The sequence below is a fragment of the Oreochromis niloticus genome, linkage group LG12 (genome assembly GCF_001858045.2).
Source record: "Oreochromis niloticus isolate F11D_XX linkage group LG12, O_niloticus_UMD_NMBU, whole genome shotgun sequence".
NCBI lineage: Eukaryota > Metazoa > Chordata > Actinopteri > Cichliformes > Cichlidae > Oreochromis > Oreochromis niloticus.
The window spans coordinates 25730881-25752411 of record NC_031977.2 but is presented as its reverse complement, the minus strand read 5'-3'; the positions used below and the strand labels follow the sequence as shown (position 1 = coordinate 25752411).

The following is a 21531-nucleotide window of genomic DNA, read 5'->3' as shown; positions in this document are numbered from 1 at the left end:
GCGACAGCATTATTACAGTTTTTAAGTTTTCCACTTGCTTTTTCTTTCTGTTTGGTTTTGAACATTTGTTTTCAATTCGGTACTATCCAAAGTGAGTTTGCCTGTTTCACTTCAGTTTTTCATAGTTTTCGTCTTTTTAACTGTTACAATAGGGGAGGGCATGTTCAAATTAGGCACCAAACTGACAAAGACTAATACCAAGGACATTTCCTGCCATGTGATTTCCAAGTAGACAAGTTTAACTCTGTTCTGTTTTTCTGAGGCCTAGTTTTTAAGCTTTATATAAGTTAACTAGAACTGCTTTTCCACACCCAGTTTTAGTTTAGCTTTAGTTAACTATTAACTGTCATAGTAGAAGACACACAATTAGTTTATGTAATAATTAAAATAATCGTTAATTGAGGTCCCCAGACTGAAGTTCTGAAGCAAATTAGTTTGCAGCACCTCTGAACTATGTTTCACACGTCTTTCTCCGATGTAATTATCTATAAACCAAAGGAATAACAGACACGGGACGCAGCGGTTCAGATTAAAGTTAGCGTGTGCTTTCTTCTCAGGCACAAAGCTTGACCAACAAAGCCTTTAGGTTTACTAGTATGCACATTAATAAAAACATACAAAGTTCAAAGCAAAGTTTTAAAACAAGCACACACAGCGAGAGTTTGTTAGGACAGCCATAAAGATTTGTGAAGAAACGTTTGCTCGTGTTAAAGAGGACTGCCAAACACGAGCAAACGTTAATAAAAAACCTGACAATAAAACAATGTGAAAACATGAGATGCTTGTTATATTTTGATAAAGTTTCTTTATCTGCATTTTTTTATTCGTGTGAGAAAAAACAATTTAAAGATTTTTAATTTAAAACAAAAGGAGCAATAACCAGTTAATTCTGTTCTTTGACAGGCTGAAACCAGCATTAGTTTAATATTTATCCATATAAATTTCCCTAAATAATTAAACTTGTGCTTTTTACTTGATCTTTACTCTTCCTAGAAAGAATGGAAAAAAAGAAAGAATGAAGAACTGTATGCAACACTGAACAAACTGAGCTGAGGGTCACCACAGTTATCTGGTATTCACATTAGCTATGAACAGGATCTCTAATCGTTTTCGTTTTGATCCTCTAATTGATTATGTTGCTAATCATTTCAACTCTAACATCAAGTAAGAAGTTTTTTTTTTTACTTTATATAAATATAAAACATTAGTCCTTCTCTTTTTCAGAGAGACAGTACAGCAGATTGGCCGCAACCTCAACCAGAATCGTTCAAATCTGGTAAATTTTATTAAATCCTCTGGCAGTAGCTGACCAGAGCTAAATGATTATAGTATGTATGGATACATTATATAAAGACTGGAAAATGCACTTTCACCCCGTGACCGCCATTTGAACAGCTCTTGTTATCTTGTTATCCAAACTTTGATTAAATTAAAGGGGCTGATCCTGATAATGTGCAGCCTTTAAGCTTCTGAAGAGTTTTTAAACTCATCAATAACCCACGTGTTGTCATGGATGGCCCATTCCTTCTACACTTAATCAATTCAGATGGTAAGTGTAATTCCAGCTGCACTGTCGTCTCTTGATTTTGCTGCTCATAGGCTTGGCTCTTTATCTTAGTCGAGAACACCCGGGCTGATTTTAGTACTTCAAAGTTTTAGTTTTTGTAGGAATGGCTAACTATAAAGTCTAGTTTGTGGAAAAATTAGCTTAAACGTTATAAATTTTGTAATTATTAATGCAATTTTTTTTAAATACATTAAACTCTGGAGGATCAGAAGTTCTGCAGCTCTGTTCTACCACATGAAAAAAATGTTTGAAGCAATTTTGAAAAGGAGATAGCAGTCAGATCATGCATCTTTTTCATTATATGAAATAATAAGAAAAGAAAAAAAAAAACACTGTGCGCACCTGTGCAGATTTCCACATTTCCACCTAATCTTCTGCACTAAAAAGCATCTTTGGAAGAATAAACAAAAAGGGTAAAAAGAAATGCTGCCTAAAAGGCTGCTGGCAGTTACCTGCAGCTCTTGCAGCAGGTCTCCGCACAGCGCAGACTCGAACAGCTCTTTGCCGTTCTGATACGTCTTTATGATCTTCAGCTTGATCTCCGGGGAGCTGGTTTTCTTCAGGACCCCACCAGAAGCGCTGGATGGGGCGTGCGTGGGTTGAGATGAGGGGGTGTTGTCCACAAGTGAGGGGGGAGGACTGGACGAAGGCAGGTGTAACGGGGGAGGAGGGGGCAGGTTGTGAGTCATGATGTGAGGTGTCTGGTGTAGGTGATGCTGGGTGGGCAGGGGTGGCGGTGGAGGACTCTGTGGGTGCGAGTGGGTTTGTATGTGAGGTGGATTTGAGTGGATGTGGTGTGAATGGTGGTGGTGATGGGGATGATGATGATGGTGGTGGAGGTGTGGGTGATGTGTGGACAGTGGGGGTGAAACAGGAGACAGAGGTCTTTCCTGGAGACCGGGACCTCTCAGGACCGTCCCCTCCACCGACATGAGGCCGTGGTCCCCGTAGCTCCGTATGGCCCCGTAGCCATTAGCAGAGCCGTTGGGGAACTGCGAGTACATGGAGAATTTAGCCTGCGGTTCGTATATGCCCAAACCCGGCGGGTAGCCATTGGGGACCTGCGGCATGTCCTCCGAAGCCGATGGCGGGTACGGAAACTCTGCATCCAGGGCTGCATCGTAGGAGGGACCACCATCCTCACCCGGGTCACTGCCGGTGTCGCAGGTGCCTTCCTGTCTGATGTTGGCGGAGTCAATGAGCTGAGGGGGTTGCTGAATTGTATTTCCCATGATCCCTTGCATGAAAGAGAAGGAGAAATCCATTGTTGGGCTCCTGCATCCTTAACTGTCTTTTTCTTTGACTGGACCTGCCGACAGAGGCACACACAACTGAATGAACCGCAGGAAAGCTCAACAAGCACACAGCCAATCATCACAAAGACCTTAGCTTCTATCCTTCAGGAATTATTAACACAGAGCAACAGATTAACACTGCACACATCTGTGTTTCTGGGTTGGGCCTTTTTTATTTAACTTTCTAGCAGTGTATTAAGCAAACCTGTTTGCAAATTAAAGCTTCACTCTGAAATCCCAAATCGTCACGCACTGACACTTGGTGTCACATCTGAACCCACGGTTACCGTTTTTTTAAGCCTCATTTTTCAGTGTAAAAAGGCATATTTAAACACAAACAATAATCCTTTCTCTAAATCGAACCAAGCAGATTTGGTGTCTGAAACTTATCAAGCTGCAACTGTAAATGAAGAGAAACTAAGAGCAAAGACAGAGTTACATCAGGTTTTTTGGCTCCCACAGTAAACACAAGGACTGTTTATTATTATACGAATAAAATAGCTCGAAAAACATCAGAATAACAGAGTTTATTTTGTCTTTATGACCACTGATCGGGGCTTTGGTAAATCTCTTTCTCGCTGCAGATAAACACACGGGACTGTCATAAGTTCTGGAAAGAAGTCAGCCATCTACCGAATGGGTTTGCCATGTATCAGCTGTTTTCTGGTTAAAATATCTGGAAATTTCTGCTTTAATATAGTGTGAAATTTCTAACTCTGACTTGTAGAAACACACACCTCTCCTCCCTTACAAACTCAGGGTTAGCTGACCATTAACTACACAACTTTAATTATCACTTCAGTGGCAGTTTCACCAGGCTCCTACTCCTTAAATCTAAGTTTTTTCAGAGTTTTAGAGCAGCAGTTTGAATTATGTGGGATTTTTTTTTTTTTTAAACAGATGCACTGAGGAGATCTGCAGAATACTCATTATAATGATTACTGTGATAAACTCACAGGGTGGTCTGAATTGCAGACCCCATAAATCCCCATATTATCATCACAAACTCGGGTCATCTTCGTAGTGTATACTGAGAGGTCGTGCAAGCTTCTGTTCACAAGCTTTAGGTGATTTTTATGTGTTTATTTTCATCAACACAAACACATGGTGGCCTGCTTGCACAAAACAAAACAAAAGAGCAGCTACCAGACGTGGGTTTGACCTCATGCACTGGACACTTTTAACCGCCAGAGCTGATATAATTAATCAGGTTTAAAGTGTTGAGTGGACAATCTTCTCCTCTTGTTGCGGTTTAACTTGTTAGCAGCTTTGCGAAAGGTGAACAACGGTGATGTAAACATCCAAAAGGTGTCATCCGGCGGTCACTAGTCTCCTATAAGGACTTGTAGTATAACTTGGGTGTATATATAGTGTGGCAGAGATAAATAGCTGGCTATAGATGTTTTATTTTATTCCAACATAACAAAAAAGACGAGTGCATGCATGGGCATAACAAGGTTTCACTGACTGATCTTACAGCTTCCTGCGATGTTAGCTTAAAGCTACCTGGCACCAAAGGCATCGAAACGGAAATACAGGAGCCGTTTAAACGGTTAAAAAGCGAGGCACACGACGGGGATGTGGCTGTTTGTCTTTCTGACACACTCGGGGACACATTTCCATTTATTAATGTTTTCTAATCCATCTAAGCGCACATGAAACAAGATGAAAGGAGGTGGAAGGGGAGGAGGGGGGGAGAAAGCTAACGTTGGGTAGGCTAACGCTAACGCTGCCAATATGGCTGCCTGGTACCCCTTTAAATCAAATTGTCTGCCGTGATTATACCTCCATCACTGACGGTTTGTGGGGGGGAAAAAAATGTGCCCGAAAACAAGCTGGCTACGACTGAAAACGAGGAGATGCAGCATGCAGAGGCGGCCAACAGTGAGCAGCAGCACCAGCAGCAGCACGGATTTTGATAGCGAGTCGAAAGATGCAGGAAAATACACAAAAAAATGTCAATACCTTCAGCGTGTCCCATTCTAAACACATACACCAGCCAGCAATGCTTCCTCGTTTAATCTACAGGAGGAGGAGGAGGAGGAGAAGGAGGGGGGGTACAAAAATAATAAAAAAAATAATAATAATCCTGTGATGTTGGTAAAGCTCAGGCCTTTCCCTTTTCGTTTTAACGCAATTCTCCACAGAGAGGAGGAGGAGGAGGACTCTATCTGGTCGCTGCCCAATCCCAACGCGGGGCTCTTCGTCAGTGTGAGGACCCGAAAACCTCAATCTGATCGCAACCCCCTTCCTGTCCTCTTCTTCATAATAATCTCTAGCACCCTCTTCCTCCGGTTTAACAAAAGCGCTCTGCCCTTTTTTTTTTTCCTTTTAAATTCTCGGTGGATCCAGATCCTCAGCTCAGCGCCAAAATCACACTGATGCAGCCTGCAAGCAAGGGTCACCAGAGGCACCCCGGGAGCTGTAGTTTATATCTTACATTTGGTTAAACAGGAGAAAACAGCGTCTGAAATGCACGGAAATAAAGGAGGAAACGCATGTGTGGGGGTTTCAATTATTATTATTTTTTTTAATGGGCTACACAAGAACATTTTTACTGCTCGTATCGTGGATAAACACTGTTAAATATTTGATTTTTTTCTCATTATTCTTATTATATTTTTATCTCAGGGTCCACGGCACGATGGAAATACTGTATCTACGCTTGCAGCAGGCTCTCCGATTGGCTTTTATGCGCCTCCTCGCCTGATCTGCTTCTCAGGAGGGAGGAGGTGGAAAAAAGAAAGAGCTGTCACTCTGCCTCTTGTTTCTTGTTCCTGCATGTTGTTCCTGCAAGTGTTATTAGGAACACTTCTCTTCCTTTCATATGTCAAGGATTTCGTTCAGATGTTGGGCGCAGCAAGAAAGTGCCAGGTTTAAATCCAGGGTGGATGGATGTTCTCCCCAAATACAGGGGAGTCCAAACACATGAATAACACTTTATAATACAGTCCTGTAATTAAATGTAATTTTAATGTATTTTATTTGAAATTACAATGTAATTTATTATTGTTATTATTTACCTACAAACACTTAAATATAGGCAAAAACAATATTTTCCCATCTTACATTGTAAGTACACACTGTACTTTTTGGAGGGAGGGCTCTATATTATAGAGCAGTTTGACTTTTATATGCTTTATACTGTAAGTAATTTTAAGTTCAGCGTAAGCGTAACATCCATCATGCATAATAATGAATATTAAATAATAATGTAAAAAAATAAAGATGTAAAAACACAAGATTTCATGTTTAACACAACAGCTGCTACTAAAATAACTGTTCTTTTTAATTGATTTGTGAATAAGCTGTCAAATCTGTAAAGGCTTTTGCAAAGACAATAAGTGTGAATTGCAGCTTTCTTATCGTTGAACATTACCTTGTGTATTGATCTGGTCACTGTTTGTCTGCCAGATTGTGCTCTGTCTCCAGTTTCTACCATGCAAATGCTTCCTTAGAAAACTTCAGTCTATCCAAACTTTTGTGTATGAGAAATCTCTGTCACTTGGTTCAATTAAAAACCAGTGTGCAACTTAACCAATGTCTGTGTAACTAAAATTTCAACCTGGTCTTTGTCATTTCTTATTAATAATAAACATAAAAGATAAAATAATGGTATGTCAGGTGTGAAGTAGAGCATGGCCACTGAATTAGAAAAACAGTCTGGCTTCTGACCTTCTCTTCCTTTTGATCCGTATTTCCCAGAATCAGCACAATAGTTTAAGAAACAGAGGTTAAAGGATGGTTAGAGGATGTCACTACCTAGAATCACCTGCACTGATATTTAAGTTATTTATTCTCCAGGATATAGTTATATTGTTACTTCGTTAGAGTTATTTGATACTATATTTTGCACTATCCTACCTACTGTATATTACTGTATACTACTATTCTTTATTGTATATATTGTATATCTTATTCATCTGTTCCTCTGTCTCTCTTGCTGCTTTGAGCATGTATATGACAAAAGAATTTCCCTCGGGATAAATAAAGTTATTCTTATCTTATCTTAAACTGTGAGGGAACTGAAGGTGCCCGAAAACTGATCAAGTGCTGCTTTTTTTGTTTCATTTACTGAACCATTTAACACTGACCTGTGAATCATTAAAGCATAAAACAGGCCCCAAATACAAAGGATAAACCAGTGTTGTGTCTAAACATAACAGAAAATTTAACAAAGAACTAATTTTAAAATATATCTTCAAGCCCTTTGTTAGTAGCAGCCTGTTGCAAAAACACATTTCCCCCCCCATTTCTTTAGCTGAATCTATTAAAAATGTAAAATATAACACAGTTTAACAGATATTTTTGAATCAACATGATTTCAAAATAGCTATTACCTAAAAAAATGTAAAAAAAACCCAGAGGAAACTACACGAGTGTAGGACAAAATAAGTAGGCATAACAACAAATCAAACTAACAAAACTATCTACAGCAGATAAGGAGTATCTGAGCGACTTCACACAGCACCTATGGGATGCATCTGATCTATCTTCTGGTCACTGAAGCCTCATCAGAGATGGTCTCAGTGGAAGAGTCGCTGTCATGAAGGCATTCTCAAAGAAGAGAGAGAAAAGGCTGCGGTTTCATGAATTACACAAGAACTGGACTGAAAATCAGTGGCAATAGATTTTATGGACTGATGATTCCAAAGTTGAAATGTGTGATTTAAAACATCATCAGCATGTAGCGAAGAGGTCAGGAGGTACAACAGTGAGTGTAAAACACATGCACTCTATAAAACAGAAAAGTACGGTCTCATTTTGGTCCACCATGTAATTCAATCTGGAAAGCATCTGATTAGCAGTGGCTTTATTTTAGCATGAATCGAATACAAAAGAATTACTCTTTATTATTTTGTTGTACATATACCATGGAATTGTGGATGCTCCATTCGACTACTGTGCAAGAAATATAAATAACCCAATGGATAACAAGCACACACTTTAGTAAAACCCACAATAAAAGGCAAACAGTCAAACAGTCTGACATAAATATCAAGCAATACTGATTAATACTCGACACTGTGGCAACAAGGTGTCTCTGAGCGACCAGTGTAAGCAAAAGAAATGACCGCTGCAACAAAAAGTTGTTTCAGAGTAATCATGTGAGTAGGTCTGTGCATGACTCAATCATGCATTAGTTAACTTTAAAGCTCGAGGGACAGCTTGTTTGGTGGCTTACTGCAGCTTTAAACACTAATATACCAATGAAGGAGAATTCAGAATCAATCCAGAGTTGATTTGATGTGAGAGGGAAAATTGCTATCAGTTGACAAACAAAAGTCGTGTTTTTCTGAATTAACAAGACCTTAAAATTGCAACAAAAAAACCCAAAAATAAAACTAATGTAATGAGCAGTACTGGCTCACTTTCCTAGTTTAATTTTGTTTTATGTAAATTAAAAGATTAAAAGATGGGAAATATTGATGTCTTTGTCTAATGAAGATATGTTTTAAATGTATCCTCTTATATCCTGAAGACATGTCAGTTCAACTAATCCTGGAGATGTTGGATTCTTGACTCTTTTCCACCTTTTGTCCACCTTTGGTCCTTCTTCTCCTTCCTGCTTCATTGTTACACCTGCCTCTTTCTCATTCACACGCATGTATTCTTTCTTGCTTCTACTGACTTTCATTCCTCTTATCTCCAGAGAAAACCTCCACCTATCCAGGCTCTCTTGCACCTACTCTCAGTACAAGTTACACTGTTGTCTGCAAACATTATAGTCTACAGAGACATCACAGCCCCTTCATGGAAACAAGAAGGGGCCCAGGGCAGATCCCTGATGTAATCCCAGCCCCACCTTGAATTCTTCTGTCAGTCTTACTGCGCACCTCACCACTGTCTTGCAGACTAGTTACACTGATTACAACACATTCAATATGAAATCGTTTGACAGTATCAGTATGAAATTAAAGATTGTTTCATTTCATTGATTTATATGTGCTTTTTTAAATGTCATCTAGTATCCATAAATCATAAAAACTTAAAATGAATAAATAGAAGAAGGAAGGTTAACACCCTGTTTCACTGAGCAGAAGCTTTTTTTTTCGCCCACGCAGTCAGCCATCGCTGCTAGCATAGACGATCTTTGGTGCTTCTCACACAGCCTTTACGCATGTCCGGTGTAACCTTTCAGTGCAGATGCCTGTGACGGCTGCACAAACGCACAAACACACAATACACTGTCAGTGAAGAAGCTCAAGTCTGTCGCGTCTGAGGGCGCTTTCGACGGAGAAACCCACCGTAAATGGGTTTATCATCACACCGGCCGTTACTTTCGTCGTTCCCTTCTACATCGATTGAGTGCCGTGAATGGATATTATTGTCGTCCTTCCGAGAAACCTTACAACGCCCTGTCCGCTACGGCAGCCATAGCTCGGTCATCGACGCTGGAGGTTGGTGGGCTGCCATTTGGTTAGCACCGGCCGGCTAAGCTAACGCAGCTAACCGACTATATTAGCCGGTTAGCTCAGTTTAGCTAAGCGGCTAGCCTAGCGTAGGGTTGTGTATCTCTAGTGGAAATTTACCCTGGGAATTTACCCCTCCTGGTTTTGGTATCAAGTTACGTCCTTTTATTACTGGCTTTAAAAAGAGGCGGAGTAAGGTTTGGGTTCATTTCTTAAGGTCTTCTGTTAGGTTAGATTATTTTTTTAGGAAAACAGGTAGAGTTAAGTCTGTGGTACCTCTCAGACGAGTAGTCACGTTAAAGCTGTTGTTACATAATATCGGGCTCATTTGGTGTCCCGTCGTCTTAAAGCTAGTTTTAGCACTACAAGGTAGTTGTCTGTCTCACTTCTGTTCCCATAAGAGTGAACTCTAACCTCGGTGTTTCTCCGTTTAACAGAGTACTGTAATCTGCCCCTACAATGGCAGTCTTTAGTCACCAGGTGCTCCTCGCAGTTACAAGATCAAGGTAAGTCAGCTGGACACGGTTTCTTTGACTTTTGCTACCTAACAGTTTTACTTTTACTCCTGCTCGAATACGTTTGCTTATTGGGAGCAAACTGTGAGTCGGGGCGTGTTGTTGGGCTCTGCTACAGGTAAACAAAAGTGCACGAGCCAGTGCTGGACAAGGATCGATGCTGATACCGAGTTAAAACAACACATTTAAGCCTGGATAATATTTACACTTGCTTGAGAAAACGCTCAAATTAATCAAATTAACTTATAAGGGAGCAAACTCACAAACCTGAGGATAAACTTTAAAAACAGAGTCTAGAGGGGAAAAAGAAGTATGAGGAAAAACAAAAGCGAAAAGTAAGGGAAAGAAACCCCACAACAGAAAAAAACATTACTTAAGGGTCAAAAATACACAAGGATACACACATTTATAAGGAAACATTTTTTTTATATAGTGAAGGAAATATAGGCTTCACGTTTTAAGGTTTAGTGGAAAAGTAAAGAACACAAACATTGTCGAGACACAAACAGGACCATCATTAAAGCAGACAGAAAACTTTAAACTCAGGCTACTCTAAACTAGTTGTCCTCTGTTCTGAATGCTCCCGTGCAAAAAACAACAAAAATGCATATGTGCTGTTTCAGTGTAAACGTCACTCTCATACAGTGGCACCAAAATAACTTCACGTGTCACTGATAGTCATTATCAGTGCTCTGCTGCAGTCTGCTGTGTTGCAGGAGAGTGTAGTCATACAGTTATATAGTTATACAGTGGCTGCTGTATAACTATATAACCCATTCTTGATCCAAGAGCAGAATGGGCAGGTCAGTTTGTTTGTAAACTTTTTTGTGCATCCTGCAGGTACACAGTGTGCATTTAAGAAAAATAAAAAAAAAAAATGTAAGAAGATGGGTTGCCACTGTTTCATGTGCGTACATACCAGAGGGGGGAGAATAACATCCTCTTCTAATATTAGTGTTAGATGAACTGATTTTGTGTCTGGACTGCTAGAACTCTGAATGAGTTTAGGTCTTAGACGAGAGTTTTAAGGGTGCTTAGATAAGTGTGCAGTTGGTTACAGTTCCCATTGTTAACTCAAAAGCACTTGAAGGTGTGTAGTCATCAGGACAGCTTCTCAGAGGGTGGTTACCCTCAGGCAGTGCCTAATGTATATTTAGTAGCAGGCACTGTTTGAGGTTGGGGGAGTGTCCTGGGGCCAAACTGTGACCTCATGTTTGCTCCCCAAACTGTGAAGAGTCCATTCTTAAACTGCATTAATATGTATTTGGTAGCAGAGGCTCTTTGTGGAGGTATATGGAGGTAAACTGTGACCTCAAACAGTGCTTGGCACTTACACAAAAGCTTCCAGAAGTGAGAAAAGGCCTCTGCATTCATGTGTGTATAGTAGCAATGATGGTGTTTGGAGGAGGAAGTGGTGTTTCATTACAGAGGTTCATTGTAATGCCAGGGACTGCAGGAAGATTCAGTATCCCTCTGAAAGCGTTACTAAAACAATAAGTAATTTTCAGAAACAGATGAAGGTTTCCTAGAAGGAGCTGAACGAGTGATGTGGTGATTCATCAAAATATTTTTAGAGGGAATGTGAACGCAGACATGTGTACAATCCTGCGAGCTGGAAGTAGTTTCTGTTCGGCTGTTATTATTATGGGTGTAGCTGCTGTTTAGTGACACCTTTATAGCTGATAAACGATATGTTGTATAAAAGGTAAAATTTGAGATCACTTCCCCTCGTCCCCGTTATTATACAGAATTGGTTAATAGGCTCTTTTATTTTCTTTTTTTATTAAACATTAGCTCTTTTCAAGTTTTTACCGGGGTACCTTGTTGTATTTCGTGACTTCACTATCCTGCTAGTTCATACCAGACATACTAGATTTAGGATAATTAATAATAAAGAGTCTGTCTGACATGGGAGCTGAATGACATCAGAGGTTGCCACAAAATTAGTTTGACCTTACTGGTTAACAACAGTTCCACTTTCAAAATAAGAGTCCAGTCTAAGAGCAGTAAACATGGGTCATTTTGTGGGGGGTGTTTGCACAAATTCCTTATTTATCAGAAATTTATTTATTTATTTTTTCGTCTTTACGAGTAAATGTTCCACTCGGAAAACATCTACATTTAATTCATCACCCACTAACTTAACAAACATCATTTAAATGCCACAGTGGAGCTTTTAGAGGTTTTAAAGCTTCACAGACGGATAATTTTAGATCTAAACTTTATCTCCTGTGTGGTAGTGCAGTCAGTGTCCACACCACAGTGCAAATGAAATGAGCCTCTTATTGAAATTTGAAACATTCTCATATTGTAAAGCTATCCGGTCGGCCCGGTTGGACACTTTGAGTCCACTTCTGGATTGCTGCCTGTATATTTGACTCCCTGTTCTGATTTAAATCCAGAGGAGTTCATTTACAGTAATCTGAACCGGAAGCTATTCTGTGTTTGTATTCAGTAACATAACGTTGTGTTATTGATGGTCTCATCTGTCACTAAAACACACATTTAAGGAGAGTATTGTCTTTCTAAGCAGTTTATTTACTTTTTCTCTGCCAACAGGGGATCATATTTGTTATCCAAGAGGCACAGCTGCTCCTCCCTGTCTTCCAAAGCCTATCTCCACGTAGTCCCTCCTTGCCACGTCTCACCTTCGTTCCCACTCAGGTCTTCCCGTTATGGTCACCATCACTGTTTCCGTGGCCACCCCCTTGGTCGTAGCCACAGCTCTGTCCTCCTCGCCCGCTCCCTACACAGCTCAGGTGTTTGGCTCCAGGACATAAAGCAGGAGGACACTAAGACTTCACCACCACCACCACCTGCTGCTGCTGCTGCTGCTGCTCACGATGCTTCTTCAGGAGATAAAAAGGACTCTCAAGCTGCTGCACCTCAGTCCCAACCTCCATCAGCTGCCCCTCCAGCACCAACCGCCGCCGCAGGCACCGTCGCTCCCGTTAAGGACAAGGCACTCGTGAAGAAGTCTCTGTATCAGAGGTTCGTGGATGAGTTGAAGCATTACTACAACGGTTTCCGGTTACTCGGCATCGACATCAAGATCGCCGGCAGGATGGTGTGGAGGCTGCTGCATGGACAAGTGCTCACACGGAGGGAGAGGAGAAGGGTAAGGGAGCTTAAATGTTGGATTAGTCTGACTAATTTTAGTCTTTGGGGTTTTCAAGATTGTAGCTCGAGTTTAGTTTTTATTTTTTGAAAATGCTTATGTTTAGTTTCCATCTCACAGCTTTGAAGCCGTCTTTCCACAGCTCTGTTCTGCATAATTTGCAGGCTGCTGTGTTTATCCTGCTGTGATGTGCTGTAGTAGACTGCAGTCTGGGTGCAGCAGTAGTTTGTCTGGTTTCTACTCATTTTCAAACACTCAGCTTGAGAGTCATCCAATTCCCTTCCACCACCACCCTTTCTGTCCTGTTATTGAGATTCATTTTACACCCAGCTCACTGGCTTTGTGTCAGAAGGAGCTGAGAATGATAGATGTGAGGTTTTACCGTCTTTGTTCAGTGACTCTGATAATCCCGAATGACGTTAAATATAATCTGTGGTACGAAATCCTGCCGTTAAATGTCCCGCTCTGACTGCCTGACCTGCTGTGTGTTAAGGATTGACTGTTTAAACACTAATCCCCAGTGTAGTTGGTGTTTTGGGATTCAGAGAAATATCACGGTCTGTATTTTATCGAGAACCTGTACACGCCTATTTACTCCTAAAGCTGAAGCCATTTAGTGTGCTAAATAAGTGTATATATATTTTTTCTTTTAATTGATGTTTTCACCTAACAGCAGCACTACAGAGGTGTTATACGCCTGCAGAATGTCTGAATATATACACAACTCGTGTTATTTCACAGCTTGTCATGTTATTAAACCTCTAACCAAGAAGGTTCAATTGTGAGCACATATATTATACAGGATTGATTATAGGAAATAGCCAGTTCGACTGACAGGCTGATGGCCGTTTACGTCCTCACGGTGCCAGCAAGTCTACATTAATATTGAGAGAAACCGTCAGTTAGTTTACTTTACCTGATGAAATGTGTAGCGCTGCAGGTACAGTTATTGTTGGTTAAGCTGTGAAACAGCCATGGTCACACATGTCCTCCATCTTGGACTGCAGCTGGCAGTCCTTATTCTTCGTGCCATAGCAACTTGTGAACTAGTTCTGCTGCATCACCAGCCACAGTTGAGCATGGAAGAGAAAGTAACTGACTAGATGGGACCCATAAATTTGCACCTTATCACAGATGCATGGGCTACGTCCACACTTTTGCAGGTATTTTGTTAAACTTCTGTGCATATTTGCATGAATTTTAAAATTCAGTTTCTGTGTTTACACAGAAACGATGTCAAAGGTGTGTACCTTTATCTCCTTTTACTTTTGATGTCAGACTGTGTGCTGTATTATCATTTGTGGGCTTGGTTAGTGTACGTCTGGACGTACCCTCAGTTGCTGTCAGACAAATATCATATTGGTGCATCCCTGACAGTTAAACTGTATATTGTGATCTGTGCTTTTATAGGACCGCTCGTCCATGGCTGCCCCTCTTCTGCCTCTGCTGTAGGACCCACAGTCAGCAGCACCAGAGCATAAATACTGGCCTGTTCCCACGTTGTCTTACACCCTGCACTGTTTCTGTTTGTTGCAGCTGATGAGGACCTGTGCTGACCTTTTCCGTCTGGTGCCCTTCATGGTGTTTATCATCGTCCCCTTCATGGAGTTTCTTCTTCCTGTCTTCCTCAAACTGTTCCCAGAGATGTTGCCCTCCACCTTTGAGACGGAGTCCAAAAAGGCATGTGCACACACACACACACACACACACACACACACACACACACACACACACACACACATACCCGTACACACACTCTGCTGCCTGAGTGAACTTAGATTAGGGTTCATTGGGATTATATAACCTCTCAGACGGGACTGCAGCAGGCTGCTGACTTGATCTAATGTTGATTGTTTACTCTGAGACACGTGACTGGCATTTATAAGCAGTATGTAAACCCTTAGTAAGTGTTTTGTTTTTTAACATGTTGTCAGCTGACAACCTTTGAACTTTTTAGGTGTTAAGTAGGTGCATCTGTCAACAATTGTAACTATTCCTATGACCTGTTATGATATCAGTCTGTTTCTTTAACTGCATCATCGTTTCTGATGTGTTAAACGCCGTCTTCCCTCACACACTGAAAGTTTCTGTTGTGTGCACTGTGTTTGCTCTGATCCTGCGTGGCTGTTCTGGAGCACAGCTGAATGATTCAGAGATATGTTGTCACGCTGCTGGGCAGCTTGGAGGTGTCTGCTCTCTGAAACTAAAAGTTAACAATATAACGATTAAAGAAAAGAGTAAAACAGCGTTAAAAGCAATGTCGGGGAAAGTCCAAGCCAAACGCAAACTCAACTTACTGTGATATAGATTTTATTATTTGCAGTAAGCAAAATGCTGTCGAAGGGAAAATGTGGGCCTCCTTTTTATTGAGCTGTAAAACTATTATCCTAAACATTCTTCCTGATAGCTATACTGAAGCATAAATTAGTTTAGCATAAAAAGCTCTATGGTTTCCATATAATATATATATAATCGGTTAAACACAGCCACACATAAGCAGTGCAAGACTGTTTTGTTTTGTTTTTCTCCACTTCTCAGATAATCTTCTCGCATCACTCTGATCTCTTCCCCAAAATGTTTTCCTCTCTAAACTTTAAGGACATAGCTGCTTTAGCCTCTTTGCTTGTTGCATTGCATTTTTAAACAATTGTCGTCATCCTGCAGGAGGAGAAGCAGAAAAAAGGTCTGGCTGCGAAGCTGGAGCTGGCTAAGTTTCTGCAGGAGACGATCGCTGAGATGGCTCGAAGGAATAAAGCAAAGTCGGACGATGAGGCGCAGCGCTTCTCCAAATATGTTCAGGAGGTGAATGACAGCAAACTGTTTTGCTCCAACGTTGTTACTGATCCGCTGTCACGTGTTTGAGGCCTGACTGAAGAAGCTTTACTAAAGTAATGAGTCCGTAATTTTCCATTTCAGGTTCGGGGCACAGGAGAGCAACCCCAAACGAAGGACATCGTCCGGTTCTCCAAGCTGTTTGAGGACGAGCTGACGCTGGAGCACCTGGAACGCCCCCAGCTGGTGGCTCTGTGCAAACTGTTGGAGCTGCAGCCTATTGGCACCAACAACTTGCTGCGCTTTCAGCTGATGATGAAACTCAGAGCCATCAAGTCGGACGATGAGGTGAGACTGAGCACCGGCACCCGAAAGCTCGTTACCACAAGTTTACAGCTGTGACTGGGAGAGATACACAAAGGCTGTAAAGCTAAACAACCATTAATCATCTCAGGTGACATCACAGGCTGGGATTAATCATCTGCCAGTTATGATCAGATTATCCTTTTCTCTTCTTTCCTGCTTTACTTAGTCTCTGATGTTAGCTGCTACTGCACATAAAAATAGTACATCTTTAACAAGAAGTAAATCTGTAATAAATGTCTCTGACTTGACTTGTTTGAGATCAGTTTTACTGCAGTGTTTCCTTTTAAGGCAGAAAGTTCTGAAACACCAAATCTATCCTCTTTTTACTGTGCTGCATATGTACACAGCTGCTAGACATAAGTTGATCAACTTAAGGAGTAACTTTTCTCATGCTTCAGTTTTTCACTTCCTCTTTCATCCCTTCACAGATGATTGCGGCCGAGGGTGTGGCGGCCATGAGTGTGTCAGAGTTGCAGGCAGCGTGCCGCAGTCGTGGGATGAGGTCTCTCGGTCTTACTACAGATCAGCTTCGTGAACAGATGCAGCAGGTGAGCAGCCGGTTTTTACAGTGTTTTCTTCAAGCGTTCAGTTGGGAATCGCCCACAGACAATGCTGTTTGAGGTCAGCTGGAGCAGAATGGTTCAGATTTGCTCTTGAAGACAAGTTTATCTTAGAGAAAAATGAGGAGTACTGTAGGACATGATGGTAAGTTATTGGCCCAGTTATTGGATCCCCTTTTCAGCCTGTTGAGGCTAATATTCACAGTTTTCCCAACTTTGCAAAATAAATGATTACAAATACAGACATCCAAGAATATAAATGCACTGAATGGATTTTAATTGGAAAAATAATAAAGGAAAATGAGGAAATAACAGAATAAAATAAATAAAAGAGTTATTGGCGTTTACAACAACACAGATCTAAATTAATGAGACAATCTCACCACCGATTTTTCCATCCAGTTTTTCAAGTCGGGATCAGGTCGACGTGTGATCCAAATATCAGAGCTATTTAGAAAAAAAACCCTTTTAATCAAAAGCAAACCTTTTATATCTTCCCAGTAATCTCTTTTATTAAAGATTTTTCTCTCACCTAGTGGCTGGACCTGCACCTGAATGAGAACGTTCCTCCATCGCTGCTGCTGCTCTCCAGAGCCATGTACCTGACAGACCTCAAACCCAAACCCCACGTCATCCCGCCTGTTCCTAAGATCGAGGTTCGTCCTTTGCAGACAATTTAAAATCCTACAACTTCATTCACTGACCTATCACTCCAGGCCAGAGAAAGCTGCACAACGCTTAACACTCCAGCTGTTTAAAAAAAACAGGATCATCTTTGCTCATCATGATGGATATAAAAACAGTTTTAAATACAACCAAAGGAACAGAGTAGAAAGTAAAAAGCTGGAAATATAAAAACAGGTTTTGAATGTGAAATGGAGCACATCTGAGAAAGGGAACGATAAGCAAATTAAACCAGAGCAGTTTATGATGTTAGACGTGTTCTTCTCACCTCGTATTTGTTTGTTGGTTGGTCTGCAGAAGGTTGCTGCTCCTCCAGAGGAAAACCCAGGAGCAAATACAGTCCCAGTCAGCAGCGACAGGTTGGCAGACCCTGCACTCATCATCAAAGATAGACCGGTCAGTGCACGCCTAACAAAACCAAACACTGAACCACAACAACACACATGAGCACGAGATCAGATGAACTGTATTTATGACACAGGAAATTGGGCCAAAGCTGCAGGTCTGCAGAGATTTCCTCCTCAAGACCAAAACTTAATTTTCATGCTGGAGGAGCTCTGCTGCCCATTCTCAGGCATACTTGAGTGCATGGATATTTTTTGAGATATAACGGACAAAATAAATTACTAATCTTCATTTATACCTCCCAACACATGACATAAAGCCAGTCAGTTGTATCCATTATTATTTTCTAATGATATATTTATCATATTTTTCTTCTCCTCTATTGATTTTTAGGCAGAGGAAGTGAGAGACAAAGCTCCATCCGTGTCAGACAAACCTCTGACTCCTGCTGAAGTCCTTCAGGTGAGTGTCCACAGAAACCTAAATGGTTTCCAGTAATTTCTTCCCACTTTGGTCTCATTCATCTGTCACACTGACCTGAACATGTGGTTGAGGTGCTCTTATGGTGGAAAGAGCTGAAATACACTGGGGACGGAGAGTAGAGCCTGATAAATCTGTTCGGTAATCATTGAAGCAGAATAAAACATCATAGACACAGAACAATAAATTAATCCGTGAGGGTTAAAAATATCTGAAAACGACCTGTGACTGTCACACAGTCACATTTATCTTTTAAAGTCAGTCCTCCCAAGACGTGTAAACACATTTTAAGATTCTTTGTAGGGATTTTTTTTCATCTTATTTTTAGCATCTTTCAAACGTTCATGACGGCCATGAGTCCTGGTCGTTTGATTTCTCCTTTGTTTATTTATGTTTTAAAGACGTGAAATCATTTTTATCCGTCATGATAAATCGGTGAAACATGTTAATGGCGCCTCTCTGCAAACTCTGGGCCTAACTGAGCGCTTTCAGAGCTGATTAGTGGTGAAATATTCACTCCTGGCTGCTGATTCGAGGTGTCCTTTAAGGTCCAGAGAGATTGTACTGTGCTGCAGTTTGTGCAAGGTGTGAGTGATGTCAGGTGATGAGCTTTTTCTCTCACCTTTCAGTTGTGCAGAGCACCGTTTGCTCACCCTGCCCCCAGAGTGAGGCAGTCTAAAAATAGCATGAGTGTGGGAAACCATAAGAACATACCTAAGGGGAGATGGCCAAATTTAAATTTGACCCTAGTGGGTTATCTTGTTTATCAGGCCTCACATTTATTAATTAGCATAGTTGAAGTTTGTGCCTTAGGTTTTAAGTTTTTTATTTTAAAGTTATGACATTTTAGACACTGAAGTTATAGGGATGCACTGTTATTTGGGTGTATTATTATTATTTTTTTTGTGCAGATGTTTTAAAAATATTTTTTCTACATTTGGAAGATCACAGAAATCATGGGATCCTAAATAAATACACAAAGATGGAGACATCTTTTTACCTCTTTCCTGCAAACACCTTCCGTTCTCTATGGATTGTTAATGTGTCACGACTAGTGTGTAAAAGGCCAAGTCAAGCCACAGGTCTAGGTGTATGGGCTTCTTTATCTACCCACAGCTCATGGCCGTAAATTGAAGTCTTCAGAATTACATATTCTTCAACGTGTTTGCCGTGTTTTCTCAGTGTCTGGACACCATACTGCAACTCATTTGACCCAAGCAACAACGTCACTGTGTCCACTGTTTTTCTTGGGTCACTGCAGACTTATTAACAGCATTAAGAAGGAACTTGTTTTGTGTCTTGATACATGTTCAGTAGAAGATGATAATGTTTAAACGCTCTTCCAATATTTTCCACAGGCCAAAGCGGCAATAGAAGGAACCCAGAAGAGCAAGATCAGTGCGAACGGCGTATGAAGATGAGCAGGAGAGCCTGGAGCGAGGGGAGGAATGGACGGGGCTAAAACCCCTTATTCTGTTTTTGAACCAGCATCTCATCCAGGAGTCCTGCCCGCTCCTTCAATCTCCTCACTGCAGGTTCGGCGGCTTCACCTCAGCAGCCTTGACTCTCAGCTTTGTGCACTCCGATCTCTGACACTCTCCTAATGTGCTACCGCCCCGGCAGTCAGCTGATGGCTGCTGATTCTGTGACCTGAAGTCATTTCCTGGTGAACTGTTTGTGACGACGATGGTTTCTCCTTTTGTACATTTGTAAATATGCTCATTTTTGTTTTTGTGTTCTGTAACTGAAGCAGCAGCAGCTTTGTACAGTTTGGTATGCGCATACCAGGTTTTATTCTGTTTTATTTGCAGGCGTTTTTAACTCCTCTGCCGGCTGGGTGAGGAGTCATCCCTTTTTCTTTTCTTTTTTTTTTCCCCCCAGCAGCTGCCCCACCTTTGTTAAATTTCAACTGTAGGCACCAGAAAGATGTTGGTGATGTGCTGCTGTTAAATGAAGAGTGGCCGCTGAAAGGACGAGCTATTTCAAGTGTATTATGTTTTAACACTATGATGCTAAAGAGTCTTTAAACGAAAAATACTTGATGTCTGTATATAAGCCTGAAGCCACACATGAAATGATTATATTTTTTGGTATCGTGGCTGATTTGCCCAAATGTCTAACATCATTATGTCCCCATATTTACTGTCATCAAAGTTGGAAGGTTTCTCCAGTTTTGTGTGTGATGCTTCAAATTCCCTGTAATCATTTAATGGAGAAGCAATCTCTTCATTTTTATTTGTTGTTGTTTTTTTTTTTCTTTTTACCCCACTCGTTGCTGTTTATCCGTAGGCACCTCCTGGAAGTGGATGCCATAACTGAAAGGACATTTTAACTCCAATGATTACTGGTAAAGACTTGTTTCACTGGTTTTACATATGTGCCTAAGGTTAGAGGGTGATATATTGAAATATATTATTTTGGTTTTTCAGTCACCTCTGTGTTTGAAGCGCCCAGTTGCACCATTTTCTCTGTAGCAGAATGTCTCCTGTTTGCCCCCTTTCCCGTTTGATCCAAATGAATCCTCGACTTATAATCAACAGTGTTGTTACTGATGGGAAAAGCAGACACCTTTTCAATCAGCTCTACATCCTGCGCTGAAGGAGATCAATAAAAAGACTCAAAACTTACTTTGTCTCTCTTTTGTGCTTCAGTTTTTAATGGATGTGAACTGCTTTTTGCAACATTGTGTCAGCAGTAATGGATCAGTGCTTTCTAAAGAAGCCTGTAGTCACACCTAACTCTGGGGTCATAGGTCATGATAGGTGTACTGCAATGCCAGTTCAGCATATCCAGGCTATCTTTGTGTTAGCAGCTTTGACAAACTATAAAACCCAGTTAGAGATTAAGGGTATCAACTTTTTCTCTGCCCACTTCAGAGACGTTACAGTCATTAGTCTCATTAATTCATAGCTTTTACTTCTTTCAGTGTGTTGTGAATGAGTGCTAGCTAGTTACACGAGCTCTGAAACTTTGTTTTAATTGATCTAGTTTAAAGGTCACTCCATATTCAGGATTTTGTCCTGTAACCTAATCAAGGAGAAATTAAATCACTTTAGTTTGTGTTTCTGATCAGAGTAAAATTCTACTGATTTAATATTCTTGCTGGTAGATGGCCTGTAAATAGACTTGGTTGCAAATTAGGATCAAACATAAAACCACTTACAGGTGTAGTCAGAAGTTGACATACACTCATCATGGGAGCAGCTGCCCACATGGAGGAGCCAAATACCTCCTGAAGAAGAATTTTATGGTCATACAAGATCAGAGTATTGATTTTTTTTTTTTTTTTTATCACAATGAGAAGAGGTATGTTGGAGGTAAGGTAAGGTAAGGATTTCAATATTTATATAATTTCCTGAAGCCTATCATGAGAGACAATGAACCTGCTGAGACATTTGACAGTTTCATGAAGTTCT

General features: G+C 40.8%; 2 protein-coding genes and 1 long non-coding RNA gene across 6 annotated transcripts in view; 2 read left to right on the top strand and 1 right to left on the bottom strand.

Annotated features, from left to right (window-relative positions):
- The window catches only part of nsd3 (nuclear receptor binding SET domain protein 3), a 28843-nt gene extending 23337 nt beyond the window's left edge, over positions 1 to 5506 (bottom strand). For all 4 annotated transcript variants that reach the window (XM_013274878.3, XM_019365796.2, XM_013274880.3 and 1 more), the window contains exons 1-2: positions 4828 to 5506; positions 2020 to 2876 (exon numbers count right to left, since the gene is read on the bottom strand). In XM_013274878.3, the coding sequence (XP_013130332.1) occupies positions 2020 to 2832 (813 nt within the window). In that variant the 5' untranslated portion in view covers positions 2833 to 2876; positions 4828 to 5506. The remainder of the gene's footprint in view (positions 1 to 2019; positions 2877 to 4827) is intronic.
- Positions 3744 to 6399, top strand: LOC112841788 (uncharacterized). The gene is made up of 2 exons (XR_003213153.1): positions 3744 to 4746; positions 5494 to 6399. It is a non-coding gene; the product is annotated as an uncharacterized LOC112841788 (long non-coding RNA).
- Positions 6400 to 8975: 2576 nt separating this feature from the next.
- Positions 8976 to 20742, top strand: letm2 (leucine zipper-EF-hand containing transmembrane protein 2). The gene is made up of 11 exons (XM_003451094.5): positions 8976 to 9263; positions 9713 to 9781; positions 12350 to 12908; positions 14445 to 14588; positions 15573 to 15710; positions 15825 to 16028; positions 16475 to 16594; positions 17143 to 17262; positions 17588 to 17686; positions 18029 to 18097; positions 19474 to 20742. The coding sequence occupies exons 2-11, from the start codon at positions 9735 to 9737 to the stop codon at positions 19528 to 19530; spliced, it is 1557 nt and encodes a 518-aa protein (XP_003451142.1). The 5' UTR covers positions 8976 to 9263; positions 9713 to 9734; the 3' UTR covers positions 19531 to 20742.
- Positions 20743 to 21531: the final 789 nt, after the last annotated feature.